Genomic DNA, 22,547 nt, shown 5'->3' with positions numbered 1-22,547 from the left:
CATTCAATTTAACAAACATGTATAAATAAGTCTTTAGCAAGTGCCAAGCATTGTGCTGGACAAAAACGCGAGAATTCCAGGCCTCAGGAGGGAGATTGGGAGGGTGGGTGGAGGAGAAGAGTGGATGCCCACATTGCACTTAAATGTCTGTTTCCCAAACTATTTTCCACTTCTGGGCTGTCTGTAGGATTCCCATAATTATCTGAGTCCTAAACAAATTTGTGTCCCGGTGCACCAGGAACAGAAGAGGCTGGGGCAAAAAACAGCCGCGCAGCCTCCAAGGTGCCGCAGACAGTGCCCAATGGTGACTAGGGGCTACCGAAGCGGAATGAGGAGGGGATCGCCCTAGGGGTGCCCCTTGTATATGGGGAGTGGGGTGGGGCAGGAGCGGTCCCTACCGGGGCGGAGTCTGGGCAGAAATCGAAACTGAGAATGAAGTACACTGAGACGGTTTCTGGGCTGGCTGCTCTTTCGCAGCAGCCGTGCTGGAGGTGAGTTCCTGGCTATCTCTGGGCAGCTCTGGGGCTTGGGAGAGAGGGTCTGTGCTCCTCGAGTTCGTCGTCCAAATTCAGGTAGACGGTGTGGGACAGTGGTCAGAGGATCTATGGCGCGCATGTGCGTGTGTCAGTGTGGGCAGCGGGAAGTGGGAAGTCTAACAATTCTAGCGGGGGGTTGTTTCCCGTTGGACTACATGACCCTGGGCTCCTGGCAGCCCTGAAGATGAAGAGCCTGGAGGCACTGAGCTCCGAGAGCAGACCTCTGGGAAAAGCGCAATCCCCCCCCCCCCCCTCCCCAGGAGATGACGCAGTGTCGGAGCACGGGATAATCATCGCCCTGTCACTTAGTGTCCGAGTGAGTCGTTGGATAAGTCACTTTGCTTCCCTGGGCCTCTATTTTTCCATCTCTGATATGGGAATTGGACTAGTCCACGTCTAGACTCCTTTCCACTTGTAGTCTCTCATCAGGGACGGCTGCCTCACAGTGCCTAGCTATTTGGGAAAGGAATGAGGGTTGTAGGAAGAAATGAAACTGAAAAAGGAAAGGGAAACTTACTTTTCATGGTCCATTCGTGCTGAAGGGTGGTGAAGAGGGAGCAGGAATAATTAAACCCTGGACAAACCCCCAAACTCACTTTTTTCCCAGGTAAGTTTTGTTTTATTTTGATGTTTTTGGTTAGAGAAGGTAACCAATAGTTGTGTGTTTAATGGAAAAACAAATGAATTAACACTGAAGGGACTCAAACCAGGGATGTCAGAAAGAAGAGAACCGGGGAAGCTCGAGTAATCTGATAATTCTGATCCTGAAGAATCTGAGATGATTGCTCATATTTTTCATTGCAGGGGAGAATCTACCTGCTAACTTCTTGTCAGATACTTTGAATAAAATGTGAGTAAACAGATTTTTTTCAGTGAACTTCTTTGCAATTTTTTTTTAGTTTTAGAGAATGTAGGACCATTTATCCATCTGCAGGTTTTTGATTCAATTTAACAAGCATTTATTAAGCACCTATTGTGTGCCAAGCATTTGTGCTAGGCTCTGCATTTACAAAGACCAAAAAAGAAACTTCAAAATGAAGATTTTCAGAGTTTATCCCTCTCATTGTCATAAACTATATTATCATAGATACATTATAATATCTCTGTGAATTTTCCATTTCATGTTTTAAACTGGTTAGATTCTTTTTCCTATAAAATATTTGACCAGGTCAGATTTTCCCTATAACATATTTGGCCTCAGCTTTTTTATTGGGAAGTTCCTTGTCTTGTTGAAATCATGGGTTGTGACCAATGTACAAATAAAAATATGATCTGATTTCTTCTATAAAATATTTCATTCGATAATGTTAGTTTTAGGCAAATGACAAATAATTATTAAGTTAACCATCATTTGTTCACTGATTTCTATGTGACAGGCACTGTGCTAAAGATACAGAGAAAGGTAAAAACAGTTCTTGGCCACAGGGAGCTTACATTCTAAATAGGTACATTCAGTGTATATCCATAGTAGATGGAAAGTAACTTGGGGGGGGGTTCTAAAAGTACAGAGCAGATTAATATAAAAATAAAATATATTTCCTGGAAAGTTCAGACAGGTTCATTGATTCAGGTTACTATATTTCTAAAGGAATCTGGAGGATTCCTGAACTTGTGAGAACTTTTGCAAGCATTTGATTCTCCCCCCAACTCCCCTCCCTCCATTAATATCACTATTTTAATTTGTTTTGATGTTTCAGAGAGGCAACTAGGCTGTACAGTGGATAGAATACTTGACTTGGAATCAGGAAGACCTGAGTATAAATCTGACCTTAGACACTACTATCTATTTGTCCCAGGGCAAGTCACTAAACTGCTACCTGCCTCACTTCCCCATTTGTAAAATGGGGTTAATAAAAATATTCCAATGACATCACAAGTACAGTTCAAAATAAATAAAATATTCTACATTTATACTACAAGTTAAAATTTATATAGTACCTTTCTCATAATAACCCTACTGGATAAGTTATTCCATTAATATGTTAGCTAAGATAGAACTCTGGGCCTGCAGTCAAAGACCTTAAGTCAAATCCTTATTCTGAGACTTTTTAGCTGTAGGGCCTTGGGCACGTCACGTAGCCTCTGACTCAGTTTACTCATCTGTAAAATGAGGATAATAAGAGCACCTACCTCCCTGGGTTGTTGTGGGGATTAAATGAGTCAATATTTATAAAGTGCTTAGCATAATGCTTGGCACATAGCAGGTGCTTAATAGAAATGCTTATGGAGAAACTAAGGCAGAAAGAGATTAAATGACTTAACCTGAAGTTATATCACTAGTCAGTGTGCTTATATCAGAACCAGGTCTCAAAATTCAGGGTTTCTGATTCAGAATTCAGGGATCTTGAGTAGGAAAGGAATATTCTGGAATCTGTTATTTGTCACTTAAAATTGAGCTCTTAAGTAATTGGGCATAGTCTTCAAGGTAGAGATTCCCTTAGGAGCACTGACATGTGATGGCAGGTTAAGGATTATTACTAATCACTTACTAGTAGGGAGATATACTAAAAAGTATCACATGATGGTGAATAGGAAGGCAGTCTTGGAGTCAGATTGGTTCAAGTTGCATCTCTTTCTTTTCATGGAACCTCTCAGTTTTCGGTCAACTTCTGGGGTTCATGCACTGATGTTTTTAAAAAAATGGACAACTATTTCAACATAATTTGTTTCCATAGTAATCCTATGCCATATCTTATGCATTTAAAAACATGATTCTTAGAAGATGTCCATAGACAGACCCCAGCCTAGCAGAGGGGTCCATGACACAGAAAAAGGTTACAAACCCCTGCTCTAAGACTGCAAATAGAACCACAGTTGCTGGATTACATTGGTAGAGGAAATTAATTTTCTGGATAAAATCAGAGATCCAGACTTAAAAAAGAAAATATAAGTCTGTATAAATTTAGTCACTTCTATGACTAGAAGCACAGGGAATTGGGAGACCTGAGTTTCAATTCTGGTTTTGATGTTGGTTCTGTGACCAAAAGCAATTCACAACCTCCCTGGGGCCTCATTTCCTCATCTATGAAACTGGGGAAGGAGGATGAAAATAAATGATTTCTAAGGTTCCTTCCAATTTAAAGTTATGCCCTTTTGCATGAATTTTGCCTTAACTTTCCTGTCCTGAATTCAAGAGACTTTTTGTTGTGAAGTAGTTTATTACAGAAACTGAGTCAAGAGATTTAAAAAAGTATATATTCCGATGAGTTGTCTTAATGAGTTTCAAAAATGAGAGGCTTAGGCAAATAAATCTTTCTACAACCTGTGGATTAAAAGTTGAACTTTCATAAATCCATGGAAGTTTGAAGCATTGTAGTATAGTATCTAATATGTAAGGCTTAGAGTCAACAATGCCTGGACTTGAATTTTCCCTCAGACACTCATTAGTTATATGACCCTGGGCAAGTCATTTAACCTCATTGACTGCATCCTCATCTATAAAATGAGTTCAGCGTCCCTTTCAACTCTGAAGTTATTGAATTATGAAGTTTTCTAAAGAATTGGAAGAATTTATCCCAGAGGAATCATGGAGAGTTTTTTCCTTGCTTTCCTCCAACTTCAAAAGTAGATTAAAGGGGCAACTAGGAGGCTTAATGGATAGAGAACCAGGCCTGGAGACAGGAATAATTTTAGACATTTCATGCCTGTGTGACCCTGAACAAGTCATTTAACCTGTATTGCCTAGCCCTTGCCACTCTTCTGCCTTAGAACTGATACTTAATATTGATTATAAGACAGAGGGTTTTTGGGTTTTTTTTTAAGGTAGAAAAGTAAATTGAGAAAATCAGACCAAATGTTTCTGTGAAAATTACTTCTTTCAGATTTCAATTCCATTTTAAGTACACTGAGAAGAATGGCTAGCAGTCTTCAACCAGGTCTCCACTCTTCAAAACTAAATGAGTATTGCCAGAAGAATCTCTTGACGTTTAATTATAAAGAAATTGCAGTGAAAGGACCCCCTCATAATTTGGAGTAAGTTACTTTAAAATAGCATCTCACTATGAAATAAAAAATTATAATTTTTATTAACAAAACTTCTACATTTAAAAAAAGAATGATGCTTTCAGATTATGGGCTCTGTCTTGAATCTCCTTTTCTTTCTCTATACCTTGACTCAATGGATAAGTTATTAATTCTATTGAGGATACTCCTAAAGCTATATATCAAGTACTCATCTATCTTCACTTCAGAATTTCTTTTGGACATGTCCATCTTGATTTTTTATAGTAAGTCAACAAACAAACATTTATTAAGTGCTGTGTGACAGGCATGTCAAATCAATATGTTTAAAACAAGCCTTATTATATTTTCTCCAACTTCCTTACTTCTGGCACAGGCTCCCCCATATTTCCTCATCTATGTTCATGACCTTGGAATTGTCTTCAACTCTTTTCTCTCCTTTACCCCACCAGCCCCACTACAATTAAGAATTTGCCAAGTTGTTTCAGTTCTCTCTCTACACCTTGGATAGCCACCCATTTCTTTCTCTTCAAGATCCACCATGCTAATTTAATGTCCTTATCCCCCAACACCTGGACTACTGCAATTGCCACCTCCTTGGTTTCCTTGTCGGAAGTCTCTCTCCTCTCCAGTCCTGCTTTATTTAGCTATCAAATTGATATACCTAAGGCGTTGAGCATGTCTCTGTAATTTTATGCAGCTTCATTGTTCCTTGTTGTTAATACATAATGAGGAGAGGTAGCATGGGATAGTGGATAGATACCTGGCCTTAGAATCAAGTAGATCTGAGTTCAAATTCTACTTCTCATATAGGCTGGTTGATCCCAGGCAAATGATCCCAGGCAAATAAAATAGCCTCTGAATGATCTAGGCAAATTTCTAAGACCATAAGTTGAAAAGAGTTTAATGCTCCAGTGAAATCAAATGTCTGGGTTAAAAAAAATCATGAAGAAGAGAGATGTTGGAGGACTAAAGAAAGGAAGATATTACCCCAATTTTCAAAAAAGGGAAGAGAATGTAGCAGTTCCCACTGTTAGCTAATGAATTTGATTTTAATTTCTGGCAAAATTCTATAAAGTATTAAAGGAATTGCTTGTGAAAAATCTACAAATGAAAGCAGTGATAGCATGACTTCATTAAGAACAAGTCATGTTAAATTAATGATTCTGTTTTTGAAAGTTACTAACTTGGTAGGCCATAAGGGAAAGGTATAGACAGGAGAAGTCCTGCCATATAACTACAGATATAACAAAAATATGTAGTTAAGCAAAACAAGTCAACACATTGGATACATTTGAAAACTCATCTCATTCTGCATCTCTAGGACATCACCTCTCAACTGAGAGGAGGAAGGGATTTTTCATTACTAATCTTTTGAAGTCATTCCTGATCACTGCTTTGATTGGAATTTATGTCTTACAGAGTTGTTTTCATTTACATCATTGTGGTCATTATATAAATTGTTCAAATTTTGCTCAATTCACTATGTATTGGTTCCTACAAGTCTTTCTATGTTTTTTGAAGGTGTTCTATTTGTCATCTCTTATGGCATAATAATATTCCATTACATCCATATTTCATGATTTGTTTAGCCTTTCCAAGCTGATAAGCACCTATTTTAATTTCTAATTCTTTGCTACAACAAAAAGGATTGCTATAAATTTCCTTGAATATTTGGGTTCTTTTCCTCTGACCTTGACCCCTTTGAGTATAGCAGGAAAGTATTTTAAAATTTTTCTCATATGATATTGTGGACAAAATAGAGAGATGTTAGTTATATGATAATAACATCAGATGCATTTATAACCCAGTGAGTGATCAACCCCCCAAAGTAGGTTTTAATGGCTCAGTGTCACCATAGAAGGATCTATAGTTGGGTACCTCAGGGACCTGCCTTTGGCACTGTCAACTATCACATTTTATCAATGACTTGGACAAAGACAGAAATGCCATGCTTTCAAAACTTGCACATGACACAGAATTGGAATATATTTTTAGTAGAGATGATAGTTTTTTTAAATTTCAGAAGCTTAGAATAGGATGAATCAATCAAGAAATTTGGTAAAGATAAATATAAAAAATAAAAATATCAAAATAAAATATAAAAGACTAATCAACTTCATAAGAGTAAGAAAATGTAGGCATGGCTACCCAGAAGATCATCTAAAAAAGATCTAGAGATTTTAGTGGACTGCAAGCTCATTGAGTTAGCAGTATGATGTGGCCCCCCCAAAAAAGCTACTGCAATTTTGGACTTCATTAAGAGGAGTCTGGTAAACAGGCAAAGCAGTTGATAGTCCCACTATACTCTGTCCTGTTTACACTATATTTGAAATATTATGTTCAGTTCTGGATGCTGCATTGTGGGAGGACAATCGCAAGTTGCATGACATTTAGAAGTGATTGAGAAGGCATGGTATGGAGATGACTGGGATATTTCATGAAGGGAAATTTTACTCAGGTATAGATTGGGTCAGGTTTTTTTCTGAAGTCCCTTCTAAATCTGAGACCCTCATTCTGTGAACTGGAAATTCTGATTGTTACTAGTCAGGTGTTAACGAGGAATCTGTTTTTATTCATCTTGTTCAGAATCTAATTAATTGTTTTCTTGTTACTTGACAATTTTCCCTTTAGAGAACATAATTTTTTTTTTGCAATCAAGTTTTAGGGAGAAATGAAGACAAATAATCTGGTGGAGCCTTTGGACTCCTTAGGAAAAAAACATTTTAAAATTCATAAAATAAAATACAGAGAACTGAAAAAGACCACAATTATATTGACATTTATCACAATATTTAAAAAATAAGTTCATGGACCCTAAGTTAAGAGTGCCTGATCTTTACTCTGAGCAAGGTTATGGTAATAAGGAGTTAAGAGCTGGGCAAAAATCCTGATATCTCCAGATTCCTGGAGAAATATGTCTGTTTTATCTCCTTCATAGATATGGAGGGTATATTGTTGCATTCATTGGGAGAGGATGAGCACATTGGGTTAAAATCTACTGATTTCATTTTTTTTTGATGATTTGAATAAAGTAGAGTAATAATAAGTCTTGTAACTCCAGTTATGTCTCTTCACTAAACCTGCCTTTTACTCCCTTCTATTAACTATTCTTGAAAATGAATTTCTTCCTTTGGGGAAGAGAGAGAAATCAGTTTTCTCCCCCCTTCAGCTGTAACTATTTACTTCACTCACACTGGAGTCAGTTGAAAGATAGATAACAACTTTTATTCTAAGGTATTAAGGACAAGGAGCAAAACTAAAAGATGGCTGACAGGTTGGGGTCTAGAGGAAAGAGGGTGAGGGAGATCCCTATTTATCTAGATCTTTCCCCCGTCCCAAATGGTTGAGAGACTTGGGCTTGGTAGCCTGAGACTCAGAGAGGTTCAGATTGTTGGACCCTAGCTTTTGTCACAGTAGAACAATGTTCAAATCCAGGGTATAAAGAGGTTGTGAAGGGATTTTCTTCTTTAGGGCTGCTTCTTTTCTTCAGGTTTCTGCCACTATTTGTTGGGGTTTGGGGAAGATGATGAACAGGTTCAGGGAAGGATGAGAACTTTTGCTCAGGATCTAGTCTCCAGTATGACCTTCTCCTTTGCTGTCTCAATTCAGAGAGAGAGAGAGATTAACTGCCTTGCCCCTGGAATCTCCTCTTCCCTCAGAATTCATCCCGGCTGTGGATGGAAACCTTTGCATTTCTTCCTGTCTCTGTCATTCAAAGCTCCTGGATTATTCCTCTATCACCTTGGTTTTCATCTGTAATAAACAAATAATTGGGTTATATCATTTCTAAGGTCCCTTCCAGTTTTAAATCTATGAACCTATAATCTTCTTTCCATCACCATCTCTAGATTGAACCTTCCAACATGACAAAGTAAAACAACTAAGCAGTACCATCTTTTACATAGACCTCATTCTTGATAACATATACTGTATTCTTTCCTAGTAATACTCCACCTCTCTGCTGTGAGGGAGGAGATAGGTTATATTTCTTCTCAAAGACTTCAGTTAGTTTTTCCATCATTCATGGTTCAGTTTGCTTTTGGTGATAATTTATATTGCAAGAATCTTTGTGGATATTGTTCTCTTGGTTCTGCTTAGATCACTCTGTATCAGTTCATACTTATTTTACTATATTTTTCTGGCAAAACCAATGTTCTTTTCAACATGCCGACATAATCTCTAGTAGAGCACATAGAGACAAGGAGTGAATTGAAAAAACTCTAAGATGACCTTTAAAAGAAGCTTCAATTGTGAAAAAAAATGTGAACTTTTTTTTCTTACTCTTAGGTTTACCATCAAGGTTATAATAGGAGACACAGAATTTCCAGAAGGTAAAGGCAAATCAAAAAAAGAAGCAAAAAATGAGGCTGCCAGGCTAGCTCTTGACAAGCTAGAAAAAAAGGTGAGCCATTTCAATTTTTTTTTGGGTAAAAATTGTTTTCTTTCCAATGTATTTTACAATTTTCCTGTGAGGAAAAATATCCATGTAGAGGACAGTTTCTCATCTTCTTGTGAGTTTCTAAATCTCTGCCTCTAAAATAACTTAAGAAAGTATTTAACCAAATGTAAAAAAATAGAAATGTAGCTAGAGCTAGAGTCCATTTAAATGATTTAAATTTTAATTTCAATGGGAAGGAAACTAAGCAAACCAGACTCTATTAAGGATTAATAGTAGGGTCTCCCCTTTTAGTATGAGAGAACTTGTTGACAGTTGAAATAGCTTTTTCTTTAATTGGGGGTTCTTTTTGTGTTATGAACCTTTTCTCGGAATGATTTTAAAAATAATTTAAAGAAAGGCCTATTTTAATTTAGAAGATAGTGAAAATGAAGAAGTAATTTATTTTTCTGAGTTCACAGATTACTTGAAATCTATCCATAGATGTATCCCAAGGGGAAAACCTCTTTTTTTATGATTACAGCACTATATATCAACAATCATACAGAATGACCAGCTGGTATTTATATCAGGAATTTGGGGCTAGTTCAATGCTGTTGAAGTTGAAGGGTTTGGTCTTCCAGTTTCAAAAGAGAGATAAAAGTGGAGACCTCCCTTCTCAAATCAAGGTTCAGGGGAGACAGCTGATGTTTAGGGTTGGCTCAGAGAGGGGAGAGGGGGTTTGAAGATTTTCCCCCTTTATGTTTTCCCTCCTTAAGTATGGCTGCTCTCCCAGATTTATTCTTGTCTCTCTTGTCCTCTCTCCACTACTTAAGACCAAAGAGTCTCCCCTTGATCTGTTCACTCACACTTAATTTACAGTTTGGGGAAAAGATAACTATTTTAATATCAAATCAATCAGGATTTGATTTTTTTGACAAAGGAATAATTGGCAGGGAAAGAATGGGAAAGGAAAGTGGGAAAAGGGGGGGTTCCTATCTATCTAAAACCCTTTTCCCTCCCTCCTTGAGTTTGGGAGGAACTCAGGCTTTTGTAGCCTGAGCCCCCTGAGAGGACGTCAGGTTGACTGATCCTGAGTTTGGCCCCTTGGCCACAGTTCAGACCCAGGGCAACAGGAGCTGAGGTAGAGTCTGACAGAGATTCAAAATGCCTGTCTCAGGTTTCTCTTCTCTGGGTCCCTTCAATTGGGAAGTGTTGGGGGTGGGGGTGGGGGTGGGGAAAGATTTCCAGTCACAAGCAGGAAAAAATGGGCAACCCTCAGGAGAAAATCTTATTCCACTTTCTCTCTCCAGCTTTTCCCCACTGAGAGTCCAACTCCTCTCCTAGCCTGAATCTTCTCCTCCTCCAGATTCCAATATCCTCAGCCCCCTCCCCCGTCATGGTGATCAGCTCCACACACTCTTCAGCCTGGCACTTTACTTATGTGCCAGCCTCTGTCACACTAGGAAAACTTTCAGCATAAGTGACTATAACAATAACAACAAAAATCATATTATTATATCAATAGATGCAGGAAAAGCTTTTGGCAAAATACAATATCCATTCCCATTAAAAACATTAGAATGCATATTAATCAATGGAGCTTTTCTTAAAATGATAAGTAGTAGCTGTCTAAAACCAAGAGCAAGAGGGGCAGCTGGGTAAGTCAGTGGATTGAGAGCCAGGCCTAGAGTCAGGAGGTCCTAGGTTCATATCTGGCCTCAGACACTTCCCAGCTGTGTGACCCTGGGCAAGTCACTTGACCCCCATTGCCTAGCCCTTACCACTCTTCTGCCTTGGAGCCAATACACAGTATTGACTTGAAGGCGGAAGGTAAGGGTTTATTAAAAAAAAAAGAAAAAAGAAATTAAAACCAAGAGCAAGTATTATCTGTAATGGGAATAAAACCAAAGGCTTCCCAGTAAGGTTAGGAGTAAAGCAAGAATGTCCATCGTCACCACTTTTATTCATTATTGTACTAGCAAAGCTAGCTATAACAATAAGGGAAGAAAAAATGAAGAAATAAAAATGAGCAGTGAGGAAACAAAGCTATCATTCCTTGCAAATGATATGGTGGTACACTTAGGAAACCCTAGAGAATCAACCAAAATCCAGTTGAAACAATTAACAATTTCAGCAAAGTTGCGGGATATAAAATAAATCCACATAAATCACCACAATTTCTATATACAATCAACAAGATCCAGCAGGAAGAGATAGAGAAATCCATTTAAATTAACTGCAGATAACATAAAACACTGGGGAATCTACCTGCCAGAACAAACCATGTATGAACATAATTACAAAATACTTTTCTAATAACTAAAGACATCTAAGCAATTGGAGAAATGTTAATTGCTCATGAGTAGGCTGAGCCAATATAATAAAAATGACAATTATGACTAAGTTAATTTACTTATTCAGTGCTAGCCTAATCAAACTACCAAATAATTCTTTAGTAGAGCTAGAAAATTAGTAACAAAATTCATCTGGAAAAGCAAAAGATCAGGAATATCAAGGAATCAATGAAAAAAATTAACGCTCACTTTCAGATTTCAATTATATTTCTAAGTGGTATCAAAACAATTTAATACTGCCTAAGAAATAGAGTGGTGAATAATTGGAATAGATTAGGTACACATTACACAATAGTAAATGATCATAGTAAGCTAGTGTTTGATAAATCCAAAGATTCAAGCTTTTGGAGTAAGAACTCAGTATCTGTACCACCCTTTCCCTCATTTCTATACACTAGTTTTTTTCTTTTTCCCTCCTTTCTTTTTGCCCTTATCAAACTCTCAGAATAGAACCAATGCACTCCTTGGGGCTTCTGTTTTTCTTACTTGACTCAATATTTTTTGAAGATAGTGAGGTTCTGAAGAAATGTTTATTGATTTTCCCTTTATTAGGATGTTAGTCTTACATCAGACAGATAGATTTTTTCCAATTACTCAAATAAATTTACTTGTCTAGATTTCTCTGGATTCTTGAGTTTACATTATAAAATTTCCACTTAGCTTTGTTCTTTTCCATCAGCAATGCTTGCAAATCCTTTATTCCATTAAAAATCCATTTTTTTTGCCAAATAGGAATATACTCCTTTCTATTTGCCTTTTTTATGCTTCTCTTGAGTCTTGTATTTGAAAGTCAGATTTCCTGTTCAGCTCTGGTCTAACTAACAGGAATACTTAAAAGTCCTCTATTTCAATAAAGATCTGTTTTCCTCCTGAAGAACTATACTTAGTTTTTCTGGGTTGGTGATTCTTAGTTGTAATCTTTCTAATGGTCCTTCAAGGACAAATTTTTGGTAAACTCTACTATCCTCAAATAATTCAATGTTGTAAATATATTTCTATATTAAAAGAATCACTAAAGTTTCTCATATCCTTCTTACCTTACTGAAATATAAAAACAAACAACAACAACCTTCCTTAAATCTCCCACCCTTCAAAGATCTCTGTGCTTGTCTCACAGCAGCTTTTATGGGTGGCAAGTTGTTTTACTTCAGTCTTCCCAAAGACACTCTTAGCTCCTAACTGCCTCACTCCTTCTGTTATTGTGAATATTCATATTTATTATTCACAACAGAATGGGGCCCAGGTGTTTTCCAGATGAGATTGGCAATCCCTCTTCATGGCCCCTCTTAAATTTTGTTAAATCTCCCTTTCGATATCTTTCCATTCCTTAATCCTTTCTTCTCAGTCTCTTCTGTCAAGGGTATTCTGGTCTTAGTTGTATTGATACTTTAGGTAATTTTGGTTTCAAAGTTCCTTCCAACTATACTAAAATATTATTTTTGCCTAGGCTGTATGTTTTGTTTAGTATGAACATCTGACTGACTATACTCCCCAAAGTCCCATACTTTATTTAACCCAATTTTCTTTTTTCTCTCTTTCTTTATAATTCTACAACTTTACCAATCTCTACTGAGCAGTGAAGCTCAGTAGACAAAACCTATCAGGGTTCTTATGTCTTAGCAGTTTTTCTATCTGGGAGTTTGAAAGAGGCTAGTCTCACCCAATCCCATGATTTCCTTTGCAAATGAGGGCTGATTTTTTACCCAGTTTCTGCCAGGATTCTATTCCTGTTCTTCATGCACAAGTGAGAGAATTGTAAAAAGGGATCCAAAAACACACTAGCCAGAAGGGAGTTAAACACTTTAAAAGATGGTATAGATGGTTGGCTAGGATTTTATGTAACCTAGCCTGGTTAAGGTGTCCTCAGAGGCAAAGTGCTATCTAGAGAGAGAGTAAATGATGGTTGATTGGGACTTGGCTCAACCCAATCGAAGTAACTCCTCTCTCTCTAGAATAAACCCAAAGACTATTTCCCCTTTTATGAATCTATTTTATGAATCTTACTACTTCTCAGCTATTAACATTTATTTGTATACAGTGAACAAGGATAGGGTCAGGAAAGAGGTTGAAAATTTCCCTAAACTATAGTAGCAAAGTATCTATATCCAGTCGTCAGCCCTCTGCTAAAGCTGAGACTTACTTGAATTCTCCTCTCTACCTAAAGATTTCCTATACTGTCTTCACTAGGCTAATTCACAAAAGGAATAAGTCTCTAGAGTATTAAGTGAAACTGGTGATAAATCAGGAACCAGGAGCAATTCTGCCTACCTCCGGAGAAAAGCCCGGATAGTAAACTCAGCAGTTCAAATCTTCTCCCTTGTTGATTTTGTTCTTCTTCTAGTGACAGTAAAGATTTCTGGACTCTGTAGATTTCAGGTTCAATAGGGAAATCCTTGGCAGGAGTGAGATTTCACTTCCAAAGGCTTCAGTGAGGGTTTCAGAATTGCCCCTCTCCTCGGAATTCAAGAGCAACTCCCTCCGGCTAGCAGTTGACTTCCAGATCAACTCCCTTCTCCAAGACCCTAAGAATCCAAGCAGGTTCTCTCCTTTCAATCACTGCTCCACTGCATTCCATTGTCCTTCCTTGCAAACACATTCCTTCTGCCAAAATATCCTCTCAGAATAAAAAAAATTAAATTTGGATTTGGGATCTATTTCTTCTTATTCTGCCTGAGTTTGGTAGTTAAATTTTCTGAATATTATACAATTGACTTGACCATTGAGGGAGTCTGTTCCTTCTGTCCATAAGACAATGGCCCAGTTTGGTGATTGCTTCAGGACTTGGAATAGAATTCTTCAGTAAGCATCCCTGGGCCAAGTGTCATCCTAAATGGCTAGCCAAAAATTGTTAAAACAAAAACTTTGTTAGGGCCTTTCACCCCCTAACAAAGCAAAATAAGATGGACAAAATTAAAAGGAATTTATTAAGCACCTCAAGGCAACAGGGTATTGAGAGTAGCTGGATGACATTATTTGGACTTGACTAAGCACAAATTTCAATGTGGCTTCTAAAGTAGATAAGGTAAACACAGAATACTATACATGTCAGATCTTTGGGAAAGGAAAGATTTTAAGACTAAACTTAGAAAAAATTACAAAATGTAAAATAATAATTTTGATTACATCAAATTAAAAAGGTTTTATACAAACAAAAACAATGCAACCAAAATTAGAAGGGAAGCAACAAATTGGGGGGAAATCTTCATAACAAAAACCTCTGACAAAGCTGTAATTACTCAAATTTATAAAGAGCTAAATAAATTGTACAAAAAATCAAGCCATTCCCCAACTGATAAATGGGTAAGGGACATGAATAGGCAATTTTCAGATAAAGAAATCAAAACTATTAATAAGCACATGAAAAAGTGTTCTAAATCTCTTATAATTAGAGAGATGCAAATCAAAACAACTCTGAGGTATCACCTCATACCTAGCAGATTGGCTAACATGACAGCAAAGGAAAGTAATGAATGTTGGAGGGGATGTGGCAAAATAAGGACGTTAATGCACTGCTGGTGGAGTTGTGAATTGATCCAACCATTCTGGAGAGCAATTTGAAACTATGCCCAAAGGGTGCTAAAAGACTGTCTGCTCTTTGATCCAGCCATATAGCACTGCTGAGTTTATACCCCAAAAAGATAAGGAAAAATACATGTACAAGAATATTCATAGCTGTGCTCTTTGTGGTGGCAAAAAAGGGGGATGCCCTCTGATTGGGGAATGGCTAAATAAATTGTAGTATATGTTGATGATAGAATACTATTGCACCAAAAGGAATAATTAACTGGAGGAATTCCATGTGAACTGGAACAACCTCCAAGAATTGATGCAGAGTAAAAGGAGCAGAACCAGGAGAACATTGTACACAGAGACTGATACACTGTAGTACAATTGAATGTAATGGACTCTCTATTAGTAGCAATGCAGTGATCCTGAACAACTTGGAGGGATCTACAAGAAAAAAACACTATCTACATTCAGAGGAAAAACTGTGGGAGTAGCAACACAGAAGAAAAACAACTATTTGATCACATGGGTCGATGGGGATATGTTTGGGGATATAGACTCTAAATGATCACTCTAGTACAAATATCAATAAAATGGAAATAGGTTTTGATAAAGGACACATGCAAAACCCAGTGGAATTGTGCATTGGCTATGAAAAGGGGGGAGGGGAGGGGAGGGGAAGAACATGATTCTTGTAACCAAGGAAAAATATTCTAAATTGACTAATTAAATAAAATTTTAAAAAATAAAGTAGGTAAGGGCTAGTTTTATTGTTCAGAACATGTTAGTTCCTGCCTTGGAAGTTCCTATTTCTTCTTATCCCTCAAAGAATTTTTTAGAGTTAGAGAGAACTGAGCATATAGTGTAACCCATTCCTGAAAGATATCCCTACAGTAACATAATGGTACTCATAAAGCCTGTTTGAAGATCTCTAAGGCAGGAGAGCTCATAGTGAGAAGAGGCAACTCATTTTATTGTTGGACAGCTCTCTAGAGTAAGTTTTCCCTTATCTCAAGGCTATATTTGCCTCTTTCACTTTCCACTCTTTGCTTCTGGTTCCATCCTCTGGGGACAAAGAGGACCTTTTCCCTCTTCCACATAAGAGTTGCTTAAATATTTATGACCCCAGGTTAAGAACCTCTTGGAGTGGTCCAGTTGTGTGAGATCCTTTGTGACCCCATTTGGGATATCTCCGCAAAGAGTCTAGAATGAATTGCTGTTTCCTTCTCTAACTCATTTTACAGATAAGGAAACTGAGGCAAATGGTATTAAGTAACTGGCTTAGAATCAAACAGGTAGTAAGTGTGTGAGGCCATATTTGAACTCAGGAAGGTAAATCTTCCTGACTCCAGGCACTCTGTTGAGCCATCTAGCTGCCCTTGAACACAGCTATCATATCTCCCTTAAGTCTTCTTATCTATAGACTAAACATCCCTAGTTTCTTTGATTCTCATGTGATGTGAACTGAAGACTTTTTAACCATCCTGATTGCTTTTACTGCACACTTTCCATCCTGTTTCCCAAACCATGGTCACTAGAACTCCATGACCAAAGTAGAGCACAGAAGTACTATCACTTCCTCAATTCTGTAAACTGTAACTCTCTTTATATAGTCCCATCACATTAACTGTTGTTTGGTTGCTGTTGTTGTTGTTGTTGTTGTTTTTTGATTGCCACATCACATTGCTGATTAATCCTGAAAGAGACAGAGACTTGGAGACACAGAGACACAGAGAAAGACAGAGACTTGGAGAGACAGACAGAGAGAGAAAGATATAATTTCTAAGATAGCTATTATTTTATATTCCTGTGGGTCAATTTTTCAGGAATGGAATATCCTCAAATGCCATCCAGTGGAAGTAGTCCCCTTAATTTAGAAGAAAAGTCTCGAATTCCTGAAGCTGAAGAGGGTTAAGTGATTTGCTCTTGTTTAGAACCAATAAGTATAAGAGGCAGGATTTGAATCTAGAACTTCCTACCTCTCAGTTCAGCACTCTGTTACTCAATGCTACTTTATTCCCATGCATACTTTAGTGAAAATACAACTTGATTCTCACTGAGTTGTATACAAGAAATTTAATTTTTAGTAGAAATCTACAAGTTATGTTTTTATTGCTCGTGTAATCATTTTATTCTGGAAAAAATGAAGAATTTCATTTTTGTTAAATAATAATTTTATTTCCTTGGTTGTGTAGCCTTTAATGTTTCCTCCATCACCAACGTCACCACTGCAACAGTCAGAAGTATCAGAAGCAGAACAATCAGCCATTCCAAATTATATAATTCTTCTTAATCACTACACACAAAAGAAAAAACTAGCTGTAGCCTCTGACACAGACCAAGTATTTGAACCTTCTGGTATTACACGGTAAGGTGCCATTTTATTATTTTTGTGTGTATGTTAATAATAGGGTTTCCTTTTTCACTTACTAGAGTCATTACAGTCTCAGCTAAGGGTTGGTAAAGATAGAGGTTAGCTGTTTGGTTTGGATCTTCCAAGGGATATGTGTGTGTCTGTGTCTATTGGCCAAGGTGCCACCTCTGATAGGGTTCTTCTGGAGTTAGGGGTAAGGTTCTCAGCTTTGCAAGTTCAGGAGCTCAGTTTTAGTAGTTCTTTTAGATGGGATCAAGCTCTAGAGAATGGATTCATGTTAATCAAATGCAGGAAACTAATCTGGAAATGAGAATGCCCAATTTGTTTATTTTAAATGGGTTGTGTATCTGGCAAGAGAGCAAGTAACTTATTTGCATAGGACATGCCCCCTGTTTGAGTGGTACCTCTAGGAGAACAAAGGATAGATAAGAAGGTTTCCTAGAAAGCATAGAATCATAGCAAAGGAAGTTGGACATTCTTGAGAAGTTCAATTCACCAAATCTTTATTAAGCCTTATACTATTGGAGTGGTTACTAAATGTATAAAAAGAAAAAAAATTAATGCAGGCAATATGTTTTTATGAGGTATTTACTTTGAGCCAGACACTATGGTAAGATGCTAAGTGCTTTGAATTCAAAGGAAGGCAAAAGACAGTCCCTGTTTTCAAGAAATTCACAGTCCAGTGAGGGTGACAACATGGAAACAACTATGTCCAAACAAGATATGTACATAGTAAATTAGAAGTAATCAATAGAGGAAAGGCCCTAGTAGTAGGATTAGAAGAGGCTTTTTGTAGAGGGTGGGATAGGACTTGAAGGAAGCCAGGGAAGTCAAGAAGAAGATATGATGTTTGTTGTTACTGTTCAGTCATTTCAGTCATGTCTCATTCTTAGGTAACTGATATCAGTGATAATTGTAGGATGGTGAGTGAGTCAAAGGTAATTTCTTATAGCATTTTGTTGGACACACTCCTTTGTACTCAACACATTTTACCTTGAAACATTGTTATTTATTTGTCTATTAGGTTATGTTTCTTAAGAGTAGAAACAATCCTTTTTTATTTATGTACTCCCAGTACATTATGTAGTAAATGCTTTTTAATTTAAATTAAATTTAATTTAAATTAAACTTAGGTATAACAAATGCTTCAAAAAGTGGGGTTGGGGAAATTTAGCACCTCTCATTCTATTTGTTCTGAAGACTGGGTGAAGAAAGGTGGATTTGAGGAATTATTTAAATAAAATAAAGAAAATCACCTTTTAGCTGGTCAGTGCTATCAGTTCTAGATATACAGGGATTGACTCAGAAGTAGATTTAAATGTATTTCAATTCAAAATGAATTTGTTAAGGACATTTACTCAGTGATGGATTTCTGAGTCAGAGATATAGGTTTGAATCTCTGTTCTGTCATTTCCTATGTGATGTTGAGTGGATTCTTTGTTATCCAATGCTATATAAGGGAATGAGGATTATTTAAAAAATGTGTAGGTGTAAAGAGGAAATTAGGAGATTAGATACTTTAAATGTTCACAATAGATAGATAAAGAGACAGATAGAAATATGACTGATTGATGATAGACAGATAGATAGATAGATAGATAGATAGATAGATAGATAGGTAGATAGGATCGATAGAGTTCAGGAAAATTCAGATTAGAACAAGTATTAGAGTCACACAGGAATAACAGGCAAAACAAACTTGATTTCATTCACAAGGAGAGGAGGAAAACAGATATTGACAAGGAGCAGCCTCAGTTATGATCCCCATTGCCCTCAGCACATAATGGCATCTTTTGGATGTGGAACTATGCCATAGCCCTCTATGGTTCAAACATAGATAGAATTTTAGACAGAGTCAACAAGGCATCAACAGAAAACTGCCATGCTATTTATAGGACTATAACCAGGACCAGTAAAGTGAGGGTATTTTCTGAATTGCCTGGCAAGGAATGAGGAATGAGGGATGGGAACATAGGGAATTTAGCTCTAATTGTTCCATCCAACAGGAAATTGGAGAGGGAACGCCAAATCAATCTTAGAGTCCATGCATCCTGGGAAGCTGGGGCTATACCATTCAAAATGGTTTTCTCTATTTCTCACTCTCTAATTCTTTCTCTCATACAAGGATTCTTAATCGTGTGTGTATCTGTACCAAAGATTCCTTTGGAAGTTGTATGAAGCCTATGGACTCTATTAAACAGGTGATATAGGGATGGGACCAGATAGATAGGTTTGGGCACGTATCAGAAGATTAACAGGTTTGGGAAAGCCAAAAACCCAGTAAGGTGGAGCCTGACTCTAAGATGACACACGCAGACCTCTCAAATAAAATGAGAAGTAGGTTTAATAAAAGAATAAGGTAAAAGGGCATGGGATAACCTATAGTTAATTTGTCTAACTAATAACTTAGGATCTAATATCTCTTCACAGAGATTTCTTCAGAGTGATTTTTCTCTACTCTAAATCTCCCTAACTGCCTAAATCCCCAGTCCCTGACCTTGGCTAAAATAAAACAAAACCCCCCGTTAGCTGGTCTTTAGGAAAGGGTCTGTGTAAGCTTGATAGGCCCCAGGGAAGGTCCTAGATTCAAAGGGACCCAGCTCTGGCCTCACAATCAGATGTCGGATGGTTCAGTATCACCAGGAACTGCAGATAAAACTGATCAGCAGAAAGAGAAATTCCATTTAAAATCACCCTAGACAATATAAAATATCTAGGAATCTATCTGCTGAGACAAACACAGGAACTATACGAACACAGTTACAAAACACTTTCCACACAGTTAAAACTAGATCTAAACAATTGGAAAAACATTGATTGCTCATGGGTGGGACAAGCTAACATAATAAAAATGACAATTCTACCCAAATTAATTTACTTATTTAGTGCCATACCCATTGAACTACCAAAAAACTTCTTTACTGAATTAGAAAAAACCATAAATAAGTTCATATGGAAGAACAAAAGATCAAGGATATCCAGGGAAATCATGAAAAAAAAAATGCAAAGGAAGGAGGACTTGCAGTCCCAGATCTCAAACTATACAATAAAGCAGTGGTTATCAAAACAATTTGGTACTGACTAAGAGACAGAAAGGAGGATCAGTGAAATAGACTTGGGGTAAATGACCTCAGCAAGACAGTACATGATAAGCCCAAAGATCCCAGTTTTGGGGACCAAAATCCATTATTTGATAAAAAAAAAACTGCTGGGAAAATTGGAAGACAGTGTGGGAGAGATTAGGTTTGGATCAACACCTCACACCCTACACCAAGATAAATTCAGAATGGGTGAATGACTTGAACATAAAGAAGGAAACTATAAGTAAATTAGGTGAACCCAGAATAGTATACATGTCAGACCTTTGGGAAGGGAAAGACTTTAAAACCAAGCAAAACTTATAAAGAGTCACAAAATGTAAAATCAATAATTTTGACTACATCAAATTAAGTTTTTGTACAAACAAAACCAATGTTACTAAAATCAGAAGGGAAGCAATAAATTGGGGAACAATCTTCATAAAAACCTCTGACAAAGGTTTAATTACTCAAATTTACAAAGAGCTAAATCAATTGTACAAAAAATCAAGCCATTCTCCAATTGACAAATGGGCAAGGGACATGAACAGGCAGTTCTCAGCCAAAGAAATCAAAACTATTAATAAGCACATGAAAAAGTGTTCTAAATCTCTTATAATCAGAGAGATGCAAATCAAAACAACTCTGAGGTATCACCTCACACCTAGCAGATTGGCTAACATGACAGCTATGGAAAGTAATGAATGCTGGAGGGGATGTGGCAAAGTAGGGACACTAATTCATTGCTGGTGGAGTTGTGAATTGATCCAACCATTCTGGAGGACAATTTGGAACTATGCCCAAAGGGTGATAAAAGACTGTCTGCCCTTTGATCCAGCCATAGCACTGCTGGGTTTGTACCCCAAAGAAATAATAAGGAAAAAGACTTGTACAATAATATTCATAGCTGCGCTCTTTGTGGTGGCCAAAAATTAGAAAATGAGGGGATGCCCTTCAATTGGAGAATGGCTGAACAAATTGTGGTATATGTTGGTGATGGAATACTATTGTGCTAAAAGGAATAATAAAGTGGAGGAATTCCATGGAGACTGGAATAACCTCCAGGAAGTGGAGCAGAACCAGGAGAACATTGTACACAGACTGACACACTGTGGTACAATCGAAGGTAATGGACTTCTCCATTGGTGTCAATGCAATATCCCTGAACAATCTGCAGGGATCTAGGAAAAAAACACTATCCACAAGCAGAGGACAAACTGTGGGAGTAAAAACACCGAGGAAAAGCAACTGCTTGACTATAGGGGTGGAGGGGATATGACTGAGGAGAGACTCTAAGATTAAGTCCTTTGGACAGCAAAACAGGATAGGGAATTCAGTGTAACATAGGGTAGTATCAACCACTAAGGAAAAGCAGCCTATCTCTCCTGGTCAAACCAGAGAAAGACCCCTAAACCTCAGTTCATTGTCTCTCCCTTACTTTCCCATTCTAGAATTCTCTCCCTGTTAGCCTCATGTCTCTACAAACTTGTTCTAACCCTTTCTCTTATAATAACTCCTTCTTAGAATAATGTTTTTAAATGCCTAAAATAAAATGTATAAGATTACATATTGAAATAAAGTTGTTAAAAAATTTTTAAGTTCCTGAACCCAGGTTAAGAACTTTTTTTCTAACAGAGGCAGCTAAATGGTCCAGTAGATTGAGCCTGGGTCCAGAGTCAGGAAGACCTGAGTTCAAATTTAACTTCATGTACTTACTAGTATAATATTTGGCAAGTCACTTAACTTCTCTTTTCCTTAATCCCCTGGAGAAGGAAATGACAAACCACTCCAATATCTTTTCCAAGAAAATCTCATGAACAGTATGGTCCATGGGATGACAAAGAATTTAACACAACTGAATAAAACAACCACCACCACAAAGCTCTAATAGAAATCAACCAGTGAAAACTTTTGATTAATCAGGAGGCTGACTTGCTTAGGATCACACAGCTAATAAGTGTCTGTGGCTTGACTTTAAATTAGGTCTTTGTGACTCCAGGTCTGGAGTTTTACCCATTGTGCCACATAGCTGTCTCTATAAATGCTTAAGTACCTACTACTTTCAGACAAGTAATAAAACTCCTATCTGTACCATCTTGGAAATTAATAGGGAGATGACATAGACATAGAAAATAATGCAAGCTAAGTACATGAGAGGAGCAGCAAATTCTAAGGAGTAAGGGGTGATGGGCCTTTATGAAACATGAGGGTTGGGGTTGGCAAAAGGTATTGAGGAAGATTTGCTAGAGGAAGTGACATTTGAGTTGGATTTTAAAGGATGAACTCAACAGGCAGAGATTTGTGGGGGTGGAGAGTTTAAGGGAGTCAGGAGAGAGGGTTTCTGAAGAGTCAGAGGAG

General features: G+C 37.4%; 1 protein-coding gene across 6 annotated transcripts in view; it reads left to right on the top strand.

Moving 5' to 3' along the window:
* Positions 1–206: 206 nt before the first annotated feature.
* The window catches only part of EIF2AK2 (eukaryotic translation initiation factor 2 alpha kinase 2), a 67,163-nt gene continuing 44,822 nt past the window's right edge, over positions 207–22,547 (top strand). Inside the window, exons 1-5 of one of the 6 annotated variants that reach the window (XM_007476090.3) lie at positions 207–491; positions 1,341–1,386; positions 4,358–4,508; positions 8,787–8,901; positions 16,934–17,106. In XM_007476090.3, coding sequence (XP_007476152.1) covers positions 4,390–4,508; positions 8,787–8,901; positions 16,934–17,106 — 407 coding nt within the window. In that variant the 5' untranslated portion in view covers positions 207–491; positions 1,341–1,386; positions 4,358–4,389. Of the gene's footprint in view, positions 1,144–1,340; positions 1,387–4,357; positions 4,509–8,786; positions 8,902–16,933; positions 17,107–22,547 lie in introns of all 6 variants that reach the window. The other 5 variants (XM_056813275.1, XM_007476093.2, XM_007476091.2 and 2 more) reach the window with 5 other exon arrangements.

Source organism: Monodelphis domestica, chromosome 1 (genome assembly GCF_027887165.1).
Source record: "Monodelphis domestica isolate mMonDom1 chromosome 1, mMonDom1.pri, whole genome shotgun sequence".
NCBI classification, from domain to species: domain Eukaryota; kingdom Metazoa; phylum Chordata; class Mammalia; order Didelphimorphia; family Didelphidae; genus Monodelphis; species Monodelphis domestica.
The sequence above is the reverse complement of the archived record's forward strand: the minus strand, read 5'-3'. Positions and strand labels throughout refer to the sequence as shown.